The sequence below is a fragment of the Pezoporus flaviventris genome, unplaced genomic scaffold, assembly GCF_033815535.1.
Source record: "Pezoporus flaviventris isolate CSIRO_AGI_PZ_B2104156 unplaced genomic scaffold, CSIRO_AGI_Pfla_v1 ptg000001l, whole genome shotgun sequence".
Lineage (NCBI taxonomy): Eukaryota > Metazoa > Chordata > Aves > Psittaciformes > Psittacidae > Pezoporus > Pezoporus flaviventris.
Window position 1 is genome coordinate 55,648,510 of NW_026892549.1, and position 16,421 is coordinate 55,664,930.

Consider the following 16,421-nt stretch of genomic DNA (forward strand, 5'->3'; position numbering starts at 1 on the left):
TTGTTTTGAGGCTTGCAGCGGTCCCCAGGTACAGTGATATCCTGCAGTGATAGTGCCTGCACTATCACTGCAGGCACACAAGCACAGATGTCACCCCTCCACATGCCTACAGAGAAACCAGCCCTAGGACACACAAAGCCACCAAGGAAACTCTAACAAAATAGTTTTATTCTCCTTTATCAAAAGAACTTAACACTGTGCATGTAAACTTGAACATATGTATCACGGTCTTAAGGTCCCTTCCAACCCCGCTTGTTCTATGATTCCATGTTTCCTGAAAGAAGGTGTGGATCTAGTGGCAGACCCCTTTACTCACAGAAGCACACAGACCTTTTGAACAGAGAGAAAAAAACAGTTCAATCCCATGTTCCTGGTGGCACCCAGCACCTCTCAGAGTGCAGGGATAGGAGGGGGCTGCTGCACACCCAAACAGAGCAGGATGACAATTAGCCAGCGATAGCCATGGATGCACCTGAAAGGCAGTAGGGAGGGCAAGCAAGGCTCAGATCCAAAGGGAAGCAGCCCTCCCTCCATTAGACTGGGGGGCTTTCCTGCTCCCTTGCCTGGGGATCTCACTTTGACCACTGAAGAACTGGGGGCTGCTTGGTTACTGCTTCTAGGGGTTGCCCCTGTGCCCTTCTTCTCTTTTCCAGGCTGGCAGAACCTACCCCTGTCCACCCAGCCTGATGCCCAGGGTGTGATACCAACACTGGGTAGCACCAAACCTCAGTGAGCACGACATGGAGACATGTCTCCGTCCCCTCCAGGAGTGCTTCTGTTCTATAAAGCCTGCCTTTGTCCCAAAATTCAATCAAAGTGGCTGCTGTGGGATGAGGAGAGGATGTGTTCCTGCTGCAAAGCGCCTGCTGCAAGCCAGCAATGCTTCAGAGGTGGAGGGTCAAAGAGATGTGACTCCACTGGCCCCTTGAAGCCCTTCCCACAGGAAAAAAAGGACCTTGCAAGTCAAAAGAATGCTTCCAGGAGACAGTTCAAACACCACAGCTACAAAATACACTGCCACCCCCTTTCTGTCCTGGCCCCTTCCCCTGGGAGGGCACTGCAGGGTCTAAAGGGGCCCATGCTGTGCTTGCCCACTCCTGCCATCAGTCAAGGGTTTCAGCTTCGCCCTTGCTGTGCCTGCCATGCTGCCTTCCGGCATCACAAGGACATCCTTTCTGCTCCTCTGCCCACCAGTATCTTTCAAAGGCTGCTCTTCACCAGGAGAAGCCTTTGGCAGGTGAAGGCATGAGCCCCATCATGCGAAAGCTCAGGTCAGCGCTCCCCAGGCTGGGATCTGCATGGCACATGGCTGTGCCACCAACCCCCAGTGTACCAAGACTGGAGGCACCTCCTGGCAACAGCAGCATCCTCTCTTTCTTGGAGCATGAAAAAGCACACTCATGCACAACCTCAGCACCTTCAGCTGGCTTCCTACTGGGACAAGGACCTGGTCCCTGGCTCCTGCCATGGCTGGGTTTGAAGAACAACTGGTGTCCTGCAGCACAGAATGAACCAGGCCTTGGGTTTGCAGACAGGAAGAAAGAACATCATCTGAAGCTGCTGCAAGTCCTACAGTCATGTATTATTGTTAGCCAAGCTGGCTAGCAGGAGAGGCAGGGTCAATGTATCCCTGCTCTGCCCCAGAAATGGAGGAGAGGCAGCCAGGACAGGAGCTAAGACAGTGTAAGGCACCATACGTAACAAAACCTCCTTGAGGAAGAGACACTGCCAACCTCCGAGTCAAGCCACACAGGATAGGAAAGCAGCACTGGAAAGCCTGAAGCCCACACAACTCACTGGGGTAAAGCATTAGCAGAGGTGAAATTCAGGATGCTTCGGGTTGAATCACCAAGGCAAAAGCTAGGCATGTTCCTCCCCTTGTCACAAGGCTGCAGATGGTGCCACGGGCAGATCTCAACACCAGCACCAACCAGACCATCTGAGGGGCACCCGAGGGGACCGGAAAGCAGGATGAACATAGATATTCCAGGCTGAGGAGAAAAGGTGGTCTCTGAACAAGTGGTGGGCTCAGAGACAGGCAATGCTGTGGTGCTACCAGCTGGAGAATGGCATTCCAGCTCAAGCTCTTGCCAGCTGGCTTCCCCAGCCACCATCTTCTGGAATCATTGAAGAACACAAAGAGAAGCAGGTCCTAGGAACACGCACATCCTCATAGGCAAAGGGAAGGACAGAGGAAAAGAGGAACGCAGACTGTACCAGCAGATACACCCCCCAAGTATGTCTCTTTCTCTCACTCTGCACTGCACACAGGGAGCAGGGGTTGGATATATTACAACACACATCAGGAGGTACGATCATGAGCCAGCACTGCTCAGGAGACAAAAGCACCAGCAAAGCCTGGCCAGTGATGAGAGGACCAGTGACACATTCCCAGTTGTGGCTGTTCAAAGACACAGGATGCAGGTCCCACTTCTTGGAGCAGTGGATTTTGCACTGGGGGCAATGATGCCTTACTTTGCAGTTGAGGTGTCACACATCTGATCTTCTGCAGAGCAGGGTCCCTTCACTCTTCTCCTTCACTTTGCCAGCGAGGCAGAGCAGTGGAAATTCAGCTCCCTTTCCCTGGTGAAAAAACCTACAGGGAGGCTGTGGCCTAAGCAAAGATTTCCCAGCTCTGTTCCCAAACAGCTGCTTGGAGGTGCTCCATGCACTCTGAAATCTGGTTTAGGATGCAAGGTGAAACCCAGCCACCCAGCTGAAACAAACTACAGTCACAGGCAGCCAGTGGGAGGCTCTTGCTTGGAGAAGGAAGTTACAGAAGCCTGTTAAGGACTGCTTGCTCAAAGCTGTTATCTAGCGTCACTGCCTACAGGAAAGAAGATAATGGTGATGCAGATCCTATTCAAATAACCTATTCCACACCAAACCATTCCTTGTCAGGCCAGGCCTTGGCCTGAGCAGCAACACGGACAGCCAAGGAGAGCCCGCTCCACTGGAGTCCTTGAGGAGAGTTAGAGAGCGCCGGTAGAAACCTGCCTCAGAGTCCTCACAACAAAACTTCATTGGCAGGACGAAGGAAACCTCTTCACTTGGCCTCACTGAGGAGCACTGGGGAATGCCCAGTGTGTGGCAACACGGCATTCAAAGCCACATCTCCTACCTCCAGAGTAATGCTCACTAAATAACTGCACCTACTGCAGGGAAGGCTTTCCTGGTGTCTGTCTTTTAATATTCCAGTATAGGTATGTTAGTACAGGATTATCCCTCATTTGGAAGCACCAATTTAACAGGGGAAGAAACCGAAGAGGCAGAGCACTTGCAAATGTGTTGCTAGAAGAAAATCAACCCAACTGCCACCTATACACAGGATGTCCACGCTGCATCCGCCCCAGAAGCACAGGGCAACATCCCCATTCACAGCTAGGCTAGTTGTTGAGCTGCACCAGGTATCCTTCTACCACTGTCAGCCTGTGCTTTCCTTTGCTCTGAGGTGGTTTTCTCCAGAGGTCTCTGGGGCCTCCTGTGAAGGAAGGTTGGTTTCTTGGGCAGTCCTCAGACTGGCTTGCTGGAAGGCACAGGAATCCAGAAACACACTGGGGATGCGGTCACCAAAATACAGCTTGCTGTTGGCAGCTATCGCTTCATATTTCATTAGTTCCAGATACTCAGGGGTAAGTTTTAGCTACAAAAAGAGAAACCAGAGCTTGTAAGAGACAACCTTCTGGGCCCCACATCATTAGATTTCTTCTCGGGCAGCTGCTTCCTGGGTTGTTAAACCAGGTGTTTCTTCAGTGCTGCCCACTTTAACCTAATTGCCTGTGCAGAGGGAAAGAGTAAGCAAATCCTCTCATTCAAGTGACCAGCCTTCAAGTGCTCACCTTGTTGGAATCAGCTAGTTTCCAAGCAGCATAGAACTCTGCATCAGCTTTTGCTTTCTCTCTTGCTAGGAATGCAGCATCTAACACAGCAACAGACAGGAAAAGAATCATTAACAAGTGAGTAGCCCCATCACTGAGCCTTTGTCCCATGGGGACAGCCACCCCGTGGCTGGCCTTGCACTTGCACTGCCAGCTTCTTGGAGAGGTACCTGCAAGGGGGAGGGAGGAATGACCCTCATGCTACTGCACTCTTTATTATTTCTGCAGGAAGGTGATACCTATGAGCCCAGCTCTGAGGTTCCTTTACCTGCCCTTTACTGGAAGATGACCCCAGCAGCACAGTTACCTTCGATCTCAAAAATCCGCTTCTCTGTTTCCTTCTCCATAATCTTCTGTTGATACTGAATCCTGGCCACCTGAGCAGCCTTCTCAGCCTCTGCAATCACAACAGGCTCAGCTCAGACATTCACTTCTCAAGGCCTTGAGCATCAGCACCCTGACACAGCATCCAGTCACAGGATCTACCACACCAGCAGTTTGCTCTCTGCTGCTTCCCTTTCTGCTCAGACACTACAACACCAGTTTGTGCTCCAAGCAATATAGTTACAGGAAGAAAGCATAGTGCTGATGTTTTGAGAGCAGCACTGGCTGATGTCCGTTTTACAAGTGTGACACAGGGACATTTAGCTTTAAGCCCAAGCAGTTTTTCTGGCAGAGCTGCTACCTCTTGGCCTGCTGTAGCAGAAGCCCCGCTGTAGGACAGAGGTATCTGCTGCTATGGGGAGGGAGGCAAGACACAGATACAGCAGCACAAACACTTGTATTTTCTAAATGACTGTTGATACAGCCTGGCTGGGCCTCCTTCAGGGAGCTCTCAGCAATGGAAGGCAATGTCCTACCCTGGCTTCCTGAGGGATGTAGGAATGGAAATTCAGTGTGGCACCTGTCCACTAGTATTCCCAACTGGTGACATACCAATGAGTGCTTTCTTCCGGTCTGTCTCTGCCTCTTTCTCTACTACCTTCTGCTTCTGGGCTGCAATCAGCAGCTTGGTCTTCTCAGCCTCCCTGCAGGGTGAGAAACAGGGAAACAGAGCTGGTGGGTAGCTCTTCAAATCAGGGCATGAGAGGGGAAACAAGCAGCCAAGCAGTTGCCAGTATCATTTCCTCACAACCATTATGACTAGTTCTGTCTTCAGTTGTATGAGCCAATGTGTAGCCAGCAGGACAAGGGAAGTGTTTATGACCTGCTCTCTATTTGGCACTGGTGAGGCCACAACTGGATGCTATATATGATCACAACTGGATGCTATATCCAATTTGAGGCCCTCAGGATGAGAAGCAAGTCCACTGTAGGGCAACTGCAGACACAGAATAAAGGCCAGAGCATATGAAGAGAGACTGCAGGAACTGGGCTGGGGATGAGGAGGTGAAGTGGAATCCAACCACACCTCCTCCTGCCCAAAAGGGCCCCTGAAGGTACTAGGGCTGGACTCTGCTCAGAGGGGCAATGTGGGAGCCCCAGAGGCACCAGCCAAGTTGCAGCACAGGAAGCACCAGGCAGATCCAAGGAAACAGCCCATCCCTGTGCAAGCCTTAGCAGCTGGGAATCTCCATCCCCAGGGATGTCCTGACTTGCCTGGACCCAGTGACCTGCTACAGCTGAGGAACTGGTCCTGCTTTGGGAAAGGACTTGGACAGTAGGTCTCCATGGGAATGTCTCAGAGTAAAATCTGTCAGCAACTCTGTGAGTTTGCTGGAGGGGCCTTAGGGACATCAAGACCTCTGAGCTCTGTTTACGAGTCGTCTACAGGTTCTCTATAGCACATCATACATCATAAAGGAGGAGGAACATAGCCTTGATACAGTCTCTGTAGATGCTAACAAACACCTTTGTGAAGGGCTGAAAGGCTTCCAGGTGAAAGAGATATGGAAATGGAGAAACAGAATGGGAAGTGCACCTAGCCAAGGACTCATTAACCTCACCTCCCACCTAAGCACCAGGTAAGAGCTTTCTAATAGGATTATGCCCATGCTGAACCCTCAAAACTAATCCATACAATTTTATGTACAGCTACTCACATGAGCTCAAAATTTCTTCGGATGGCTTCTGGAATTTTGGGTTTTGTAACACGCACAGCCTATTGAAAACAGACAAAGGGAGTGCATTTCAAAGTAAACTTTGATGGGAGCTGCATAACTAAAGAATGTCTTTGCAAAACCAGCTGTTGTGTTCTAGACATCTCCATATGGATCCAAGACCACACATAATGGTTCCCAACCCTCTTGTACAACACAGACAAGCACAGCCACTCTCAGAGTTCACACTTCCTGTCTTTGCACCTCTTATGGTGAACTTTTGTATGAAATCTTGCTGCAGCCGAGTGCAAGTTAACTTGGGTGTTTGAACAGCTGTGCCATCTCAACTTCCTTGTGATACACCACTGCCTGTGGTTCACTCTTATCAAGCCAGAGCAAGGCTGTGCACAACTGAGCCCCAAAGCAGAACAGTATCTACTGTAGCATTACCCATACTATTAACAGGAGGTTTCCCCTCCTTGCATGCAGCCAGCCAGCCAGCCTACCTAAATGCGGCAAAAAGAACAGCAAAACAGTCTCATAGTTCTCCTCAGTGGCAATCTGGAGATTTCCATCTTAGCCCTTGCATGCCTAAGGTATATTTTTCTCAGTTGGTTGCCCTGAACTTCAACATGCCAAAAAGCCAGTATGTCCCATAGCCTGGCTAAGATTAAACATGACTTTCTAAGTGTAAGCAGAAAACCACTTTGGATAAAACACCTTTCCCCATCTCTGGTATAAGTGCAGAAAAGATGGAAGACCTCTTTTTTTTTTCCGATGACCTGTAGGAACCGTGCACACTGGAGCACCCAGCTCTGCAGGGGTGTCAAAAGTAGCTTAAATAAAGACATTTTCTGGCTCTTTGCAAATTAAAGCCAATACCTGAAGGTCTGTGGCCTAAAAGGTCCTTTTCTCAATCCTGTAGGTCTTCCCCTAACATAAAACCAATGTTCAGAAGTGGTAATTGTTATTTGACCATCTTCAACTGACAAACCTCAACTCAAGGCTCAACAGCTTCAGGTTATGTGGAAAATGAAAGCAAGAAACCTCATCAGTCTAGTGAAAGATGAGCAAATTAGAGATGGAAAAACAACAGTCTTTGTTAGGGAATCAACCTACCTGGATAGTGAGACCCGGTGCCATGACATTGAGATCCTTCTGCAGGGCCAACTTCAGATTCTCATCTATTTGATCTGTGTTTGGAGCAAAAGAGAGACCACTCAGCTTACCATCTTTTCTCCTACAGCTTGTGTGGCACAGTCAGCTGGTCTTGAAGAGCAGGTATCTCTGTGGTGTAAGCCTTTTAAGCTCACCGAGTACATTGTTTTCCTTCCTATATACCTGGAAGATGTTCCCAAAAGCAAAGCCACAATCTAGTGTCTCTAGAAAGGGTCAGTTATTGATGAACTCATAGTGTCTGAGCTAAGAGCAAACGTTTTTTAGTGTCTCAGCAAGAAAAAGCTGTGGCAGAAGTCTATCCCTTCCTAGCCAGAGCCACACCAACCCTGCTGCCAGTGGCTAACTCTGCCTCAAGTGTCTGGTAAACCTGCAGGATCCAGTACCCGCTATTAAAATGAAAGAAATTTTGTTACTTCCAAGCTCCAGGAAGATCTTTCCACAGAAATGGCCAGCTATGGAATGATTAAGCTGTGTGTAATAACCAGAAACTCCTCTCTGACCACAGCTATTTGTTGAGTCTGAGTAGAGCATTCAAAGACTTAATCTCTTAACATTAATTAAACTCTACTAACTTTTTATCTTCCATAAACCTATTTTCCCCTGCTCTCAAGAAGGGGAAGGACTCAAGAAGGAACATAATACTGTTCCATCTTTGGGGCACAAGCAAGTACCAAGAAGCAAAACACTGAATTTGCTCATTCCTGAACCACTGCTACCCCTTGTGAGAAAAATAGCACTGCAGCAAACTGAGGTCATGTGCCTTTTGAGTCTCACTTGCTAAAAACAGCCATAAAGAAGCTTTTAATGTAGAAAAATCGATTCATAAACAGAATAGGGGCCTAAAAGTAGAAGTAGACACAATAAGACCATCATCACAGTGAAGGCAAAGGCCATGACTGCACACACAAGAGCAGGGAGGCTACTTTGTGCATCCAGAATTCAGGCCTAAGTGGAACAGGACTGAAATCAAACTCCCATGCGCAGATATGAAAAGACAAATCTGAATCTTTGAAGCATAAAGTTACAAAGAAGCAGCACATGGATATACTGCAACACCAGCACAGTGGCTGTTTGCTCACAGGAGCCTGCTCTAACATATTCCCTGGAAGACAACGGAGATCACACAGCCTTTGATGGGTACATCCAGTTGTCATCCACTTACCAAACAGCTGAATGTACACTTCCTGCAGAGTATGGGCACTGCAGAACTGATTCAGCTCATGATGAATTTTGTTGAAGATCAAGGTCTTATCGTAGTCTGCAGTGTAGTTTTTCACAATATCATACACTGAGGAAGCAAGAAAATTATCACAGGTCACCACCGACATGTAACGCTTTCTGCAATGCCACCACTGCAAACAACAGCTCAGAACATTAGGAAAGTAGTGCAGCACTGGGACATGTTGGGGGGAGTTTTCGGGATGTGGCTGCACAAAGCCACAGCTGCCCTGCCCAGCTGTTAATGAGAAGCCTGGGAGGAAGGTCACAGGAGATATCTGCAGAGGTCCCCTCCACCACTGCTGCTGGGATCATATGACTTCAAAGTTCAGAGTAATCACAGCATGATATACTGCCTGGTCCTGGTTTATGATCTGCCTTAGTGAAACAATAAAGCCTATCCAGGACCTGCATGCATAGGAACAGATACTACTAAGTGAAAACAAGTATCATTCACACAATTACAGAATCACAGAATCCCAGATTGGTTTGGGTTGGAAGGGACCTCAAAGCTCATCCAGTTCCAACCCCTGCCATGGACAGGGACACCTTCCACTAGAGCAGGGTGCTCCAAGCCCTTGTGTCCAACCTGGCCTTGAACACTGCCATGGATGGGGCAGCCACAGCTTCTCTGGGCACCCTGTGCCAGCGCCTCAGCATCTTCATAGCGAAGAACTGCCTAAGATCTAACATGAATTATTACAACACGAGTTCACCCCTTGATAACTCAGTAGTGCTAACATTTTGCATTAAACTATGCTGCTGAAAAAAAAACCAAGCTGTCTGGGTCTGTGGTTCAGCAGCTGGTGAAGTAAGAAGGCAAGAGGCTCCTAGGTGGGCTTTGCCTTTGTGATGTCCCAGGAGCTGAACTGGCAAGCACGTAAGGAATTTATCCCTTGTGTTTAGTATCATGGGCAGTCTCAACTTCAGCAGCAATAAACAGGATTGCATGAGCACCCATCCCATTTCTAACCATACAGGGGAGGAGGAAGCCTAGAATTTACCTTTGTCTTTGCACACCTGGGGCTTGCATATATGAAACTAAATGCTATCATTCTTGGAACCAGAAGGGTAGCAAGACAGAAGGAAGTCTTGCAAACCAAGACAGAACTGCTAGGGGATGGGTGAAGACAGTCACAGTGTTGCTTGTTGAAACAGGATGGGAAATACCTGCATATGGTGCCAGTTTATTCACAACTTCTATTCGGTCAATGTAAATCATAACACCACCACTGGAAGTGAGAAAGAGAATTCAGTCATTATTACTGCAACTGTTAACAGTGGTCCATACTTAGTAATAAAGCAGATTTAAATCCCTCTAAGTTCTACTAAACATTCCTGGGACAATTCTGACTTCAGAGCATTTTGCAATTAGATGGCAGCAAACCCCAGCTTTGTCCAGACTGGTCCCTCTCTCCCCATAAATCACAAGCATGCTGCAGCAAGTCTGCAAAGCACTTCGGCTTCACTTTGTTAACTCCTGCCTAGCCAGTGAAAGGAAAATGTTTTTGAACAGGAATGTAGCTGCAGCTCTCAGAAAGGGGGAGGCCAGCACAATGAAGGGAAGGCAACAAGGCCAACAAATGACACTTGCAAGCAGCCCAGCAGACAAAGTGCAGATGCAGCTCTTCTAGGCAGCCCTTAGAAGAAAGCCCTTAGTTGAGGTTCATGCATTTACTAACTCCAGCAGGAACTTGACAAGGCTTCTGCTAGAAAGGAAGAAACAAAGCATGTAGCAGGCTTTAATTCACGCTCCCTGCTTCAATGTCACGTTGTGAATGGCTCTTCAGGAACACCACAGACACGCACGTGTGCTCAGGCATGTACCCTGCCAAGAAAACTCCAGACACCTTGTTGGAAGGAGCCTGCAGGCATAATCCCCTCTCCAAGGGAACACACCCACTATACGACTATTAAGAACATGATTCTCTTTTTCACACAAGATTTCTCTTTGGGCCATGGCCATTCTTGCAGGCTCTGTCTTAGAGAACTGTTTCTATTAAATAAGACAGGCTTCTGGATCCTTTACAGGTATGTCAGGCTGCACAAGTTAGAAGGTGTTTTTCTCCATCTCAGCTGTTCTGCACTCTTGTGCCATCACATCCAATAGAATGACTATTCAGCATTGCAGGTGATGTCCAACAGCACTCCTCAGCATCTTCTGAACCTGCTCTCATCTTCCTCATTTGTTCCAGTCACCTTATGACACCTCCAGCACAGGGAAACCCAGCTACCACCTCAGGATAACTTCCAGATATCTTGGCGAGGAACCAAAGCAGAGCATACAGGCTTCTTTCACCAGAATCACGTCCACTCCACATCTTTATATTGTGGTCCTTATGGGATTCCAATTTTATGGGGATGTTAGAAGGAAAAAGACAGCACCTGAGACAACCTGCCTCCTACACAGCCCCTCATCACCTCACATGCAAAAAAAGGCTGGTACCTCAGAACAGCGAGGACTGCCTCCTGCCTGTCTGACTCAACCAGCACTACCTACAGCAACCCTGTCTGGATTTCAACCAGCATGGGTCACCAAGGAAGGGCAGAAGTGAATTCGATCAGTCCTTTGACGAAACAGGTACCACTCAGAGCCCAAATCTGCTGGCCATGTACTTCCCCACGGAGGGCTTAAGGTTAAATGAAGCCCACAAAGCACTTCCACTGTGTTTCCCATCCCTCTACCCAGCTGCTGGAGCAATCCTCATTTCACATCATGCAGTGGGGATGGCCTTCTTGACCCTGCTGCTGTAAATGCAGGAGTCAAACCAAACTCTAACATCCTGATCTTAAAGTGAGCACCTCAGGGAAGTCCTTATCTCAAACAGCCTCATCCAGAAGATGGTAAACTCCTGGGTGCAGGAAACACTTTCCTCAGCAGCTCTGGGACACTTCAGGACAGTTGCTCTGGCAGAGCATCTTGCACTGATTTGGGGCAATTCACACACCTTTTTGAGCTAGAAATGTACAAATCCTCTCTTCACCCACAGCTGGTTTACTTGCCTTTTAGCACCTATGGCTTAACTACTGGCTCGGACTCAAGAGGCCACTACAATTCCCAAAACATCTTTCTTTGCCTAAGCCTGCTTCTTGCTAGATGCAAGGCAGGGTGACTCCCACAGGGAGAATTCCAGTGCTTGCAGCTCCCTATTGCAGTTTCTGCAGCCTTTCTAACACCAGCACTTGCAACCACTGTAAAGGCTCCTTGCAGCTCCCAAGGTCCTCACTGCAGAGCTGCTCATCAGGCTGGTCAGGGAGAGCAGCCTCTTTGTTTCAGGGAAGAGAGAAACAAGAAATCTATAGGAAGTCTGAAAGAAGGATCAACACATAGACCATGTGCACCTGGGGGAAGTTCAGGCATAATCAGGCAGCAATACTACCTGACTTTAAAGGACAAGGTGAAAGTGTACAGGGAACTAACATTAGAAAGCAGGCCTTGGATTTAGGATTTTAGCTTAGGCCAGGCCAGGAAAAGACAAGGGAAAAACTGAAGGACACTGCCATTAAAAAAACAGGCAAAGATCCAATGCTCACTGCAAGAGCTGACCACAGGCAACACCAGACCGCGTTAGGCAATCAGAGCATGTAAAAACTGGGCTTAAAGGTCAGATTTGGTCTGTCTACATATACAGGGATTAATGCAGTACATTCACCTGCAATATTCATGCCACATTTTTCCATATGGCTGGCTGCCAAACAGGGATCCGTCCCAGAACAGCATTCCCCCAGTGCTCCATCTGCATTCCTACCAATGCTCTGCAGCATGAGCACAAGAGGACTCCCACACCTTTGCAATAAACTTCTAATGCTTGAGCAATGTCACTGCTTAGTGTCCTGGCTACTCACTGTTCCTTGCCACTGCAAAACCTGCACAATATTTAGCACAATTCTTTCCAGTTAAGTTTATAAGAAAAATGTTACCTGCCCTATTCTCTTCTGCAGCAGGTGCACAACACCATTTCCAAGCTATTTTCTGTATTCCACAAACAGTACACCTAGAAGTATATTCTTTCCTAATTCTTTGAGTCAGTCCTTGAGAATACTTCCCTTTTCTAAAACTAGTTCTAGAACTAGGGTTTCCATCAGTTTTGGTGTATGAGCAGACCTGCCATGAGGAAACTGCTGAGCTTTCCAAGAAGCTGTGCATACATTTTCTTGCTGGGGAAAGGCAGAAACCTCAGGCACCAGAGGCAATTCACAGCTTAGAGCAGAGCCACATTCTACCTGCTGGAATGGAATGGGTTTTGTCTCTCAGGTAACAGCTGGTTTATGAAAAACAGTCATTTGTGCCAAAGTATTTTAAAATCTCTATTTAATGAATTCACTTAATGCTGTCAAGTATAAATAGGAACAGGTAAGGCAGAAACTGGGGACAGGACACCCACAGAGCCATTCAGAAGCTTCTTAATGCAGCTGAGAATACAGGAAACAGGAATATGAATACGGTGACAGAGAATCCCAGCCTTTAAAATGTGATGGCTTAATAGACAATTACAGGAATTTAAACTGTTTAGGATCTATTCTTGTAATAGACTTTGAACCCGGATAGTGAAATTTCAGATTTGATCCATTTGGTACTTATAAGCTAATGTTTTATTATGGAAACGTGGCTTCAAAGCTTCTTTGGCAACGAGCAGTTGCAGACTTTGATTCTAAATGCAGCAAGTTTAAAGGCTTTTGCAGTAACAGCTTAAAAATGGACAGGGCTCCTGAGACCTTTGGTCTGAAGTGTATGGAATGATTAACTCGGAACTGCTTTACCAGCTGGGTGGTGTTTTAAAGCATGGTTAGTACCTGTAACTTCACACCCAACTGTATTGCACAACCAAAACCCACAGTGCTGAAGTGGAAGAGGAACTTAATGACTAACTATACAGAATTAAACAGAACATTTAGCCCTTCAGTCACAGCACACAGAATGGGGAGGCTGGCAGGGACCTCTGGAGGTCATCTTGTCCAGCCTCCCTGCTCAAAAGGAATCAAAGTAGCACACTTTCATGTGGGCTGTGTTAGCACATCTACTGCGGCTAAGCTTTGGGGGAAAGCTTTGCTTGTTCTGCCTGCAGGACAGCAGGACAGCAGGACACCATCCCAGAGGATGCAATGCTGTTCTATAGCATCCCACAGGTGAAGTATTACTCCTATTTATGCTACTTATGAGCTAAAACGTGCCACTAAACACACTGCTAAAACTCTGATAGCTTTTTAACTGTGCCATTTAAAGGATACAGAAAATAATGAGCCTTACTCCTCCTTTCTGCAATTACTTTTTGCTTGACCTAAAGACTCTACCTGACCACAAAGGCCTGGCTGCATTCAAGTCATACTGGATGCAGCCTTTTTTCCTTTAAACAGAAATACTGTTGAGTATCCTAAAGCTAAACCGAAGGAGAATCACCAGTTTTGGTTTTAGCCCATCACTTTAACTTGTGAACAAAAGCTAATCCAGCTTAATTCAGAAGCAGGCAGGTGCTACCCATGCATGAGACTCTTCTTTATTCTTTCTCACTCTCTTTTTACATTAGGTGAGATGTCAATTCCAAAAATGCACAAATTACTCCAGGAGACTCCTTTGTTTCAGCTTTTTTGAAATGAGCTATCTCCCATCATGGGGATTCCCATTCACCACTGACTTTTACCCATACTGGGGTCAGCACTTGCATTTAGCCACAAGAATTAAACTAAAAATAACTTCAAAGCAAAGGACAGGCCAAAGCACAGGCACCAGGCTGTCAGCGTAATCAATGGAAGAAAGCAAGACAAACCAAGAGACCATTACTATAAATGCAAATACCCTCTAAATATCAATTCCAGCAAAAACAAGAGCACTCCCTCCCATCCTCCTGGTCTTATTTCCATGTGTGATGCATGTCTGGTGTGTGTGTGATGTTTGGAACTAATTTCAAGGTAAATGCCTGTACTTTTCAGCCTCTTTTCAGTCACTGCACTGTTAAGTGCCTAGTTGCAAACCACATGACAGATCTGCCCATCACCATTAGAAATACAAACAAAAAGCATACCTTGTCCCACAAGGCACATTTTTCACCTCATCAGTCTGCAGCGTGGTCTGAAATGAAAAGACAACCACCACTCACCAAAACACTCCATTCTGCAGGAAAAACACACTGTACCCAGACTCCCACATGGGAACGTAAAGCCCAAAATGCATCCTCTGCCTCCCTCCTGACTCTTGTAGATGTGGGCAGAAAACAGACTTCTTTCCAACTGCCTTTTGGGAGTCAAAAAGGCAGCTGTGCTCATTCCCCTACTCTTGGCTCCTGTGGCACTAAGGCCTGCAGCTCTCCTGGGAAACAGTTAGGGCCACAAACACAGCCTGTCCTCCCTGAGCAAAACATCTCCTGTCCCAAGCAACACACATGTGGTGGAGATCCCATCAAAAGGACAAGTCCCAGCACACAGCTGGGTCTGGCACAGGGAACCAAGGGCTTTTGAGGAGCTGCTGCTCCAATCACATTACCTAGCTCCTCTGCAAACACTAGTTGCCACCCACATCCAACATTATCCCTATCAAGGACCTCTCCCACCCACCCTCTCCCAAGGTGAAAAGACACAAACCTGCACAGATTTGAAAGTGGTAATGAATGGGAGCATGATGTGGTAGCCTGGGCCACTTGGACTAGTTAGCAACGCACCACCCCTAGAAGAAGGAAAACAGGGAAAAGGCTCACACAACTGGAAAACATCAAGTGCTAGCTTTGAGAGTGCGCACATTCCAACTGCCAGGAGTCACAGCTGTAGTAGTGCAAATGACAGCACTCACCTGCACCAAATCTGCCACCAGTTCTCCTACAAAGGGGCTGACTGCATATACTTGTCTGCTGCTACTCAGCAATCATTTGCTTCAGGCCTGTGAGCAATTAACTTTCAGAGAAGGCAGATTTGGCTGAATTCTTCCATAACAGCAACATCGCAGAGAGCTTCACGAACACGGATTTTTCCCTCTCTAAATAGTTCACCAGTAACCATGGAAAAATCCAGCAGTTGATGCAGTGCTGCCAGTTTCAATCCCCCCAGTGCATTCGGCACAGTCCCTCACCCAAAGCACAACATAGGGGAGACAGCCCTCGGTAAAAGAGGGAGATCAACAGATGTGAAAAGCTTGGATGGACTAAAAGCTTTAGTCCCTCTAATCGTTAAAAACCAAACCGTGACCCAGAAAAGGGGAGGAAGGAGGAGGAGCAGAATTCAGAAAGCCCAAAATTCGTAACAGCTTTGTACAGAACCACGCCACCAGGGGCCATGTATAAGAGCAGAAACAACACAGTCTGCCCACCTCAGGGCAAAGCCCGGAGGGAAACAAAGGGGAGAGCGGGAATCTGTGGCCAGGGATAAACCCCAATTGAGAGGGAGAAACTCAGGGCAGCCTACATCTGGCGCCGAGGCGCTGCAGGCGCAGTACCTGTAATAAACGGCCAGATGCCCCTCCTCAACCTTGTGGATAGAGGAGTACAGGAAGAAGACGAGGAGTCCTGTGGCAGCTGCAACTACGGCTCCAGCCTGGGCCATGGTCATCCTCACATTACCTGCGGGACACAAGCCGTCACCACCCGGACTGTGGAACTCCGGTTATCCGCCGCCTAGCACGGAGACCTCCTCTCCCTCCTCCCTGACAGGATCTGTCCCGTTCCCGAGCACAAACGCTTCCGCGCTCCGGGACCACAGACGCAGGGGGTGCCCCTTCCGCTCCCCGAGGTCGCGTTTCCCCCTCACGCCAACGGCTGAAGAGACCCCCGGGCGCCACGGGAAGGGCGCTCACACTGGGGCTGCCCTCGCACCCCTGCCCTCCCCCCGCCCCCCCCAAAGGCCTCAGGTGCCGGCCGCCATTAACCGGTACCGGGATAGGTCCCTGAGGTGAGATAAGGCCCGGCCCGGCCCCGCGCGCCCCATACCTGGCGGCGCGAGCCCACGTGCGGCCGCGAGGCCCCACTCCCGCCCCGCCCCTCCCCTCCCACCGCCGCGCGGGGCAGGCTGGGGGCGTGGAGAGGGCCGCGAGGCGCCGGCCGATGGCGTCACAGCGGCGCGCCCACGGCCACCGCCTCGTTGCCAGGCAACGGCGTGAACTGGGCCTAGGGGCCCAAACGAGAGC

The 16,421-nt window shown here is 48.5% G+C and overlaps 1 protein-coding gene across 1 annotated transcript; it reads right to left on the reverse strand.

The window, feature by feature from the left end:
- Positions 1-146: 146 nt before the first annotated feature.
- Positions 147-16,336, reverse strand: ERLIN1 (ER lipid raft associated 1). The gene is given in 13 exon segments (XM_061458323.1): positions 147-3,498; positions 3,500-3,643; positions 3,840-3,919; positions 4,186-4,275; positions 4,815-4,906; positions 5,921-5,979; positions 7,037-7,110; positions 8,259-8,384; positions 9,485-9,546; positions 14,335-14,381; positions 14,891-14,972; positions 15,735-15,858; positions 16,225-16,336. Coding segments are annotated over 12 exon segments (1,086 nt in total). The 5' UTR covers positions 15,848-15,858; positions 16,225-16,336; the 3' UTR covers positions 147-3,381.
- Positions 16,337-16,421: the final 85 nt, after the last annotated feature.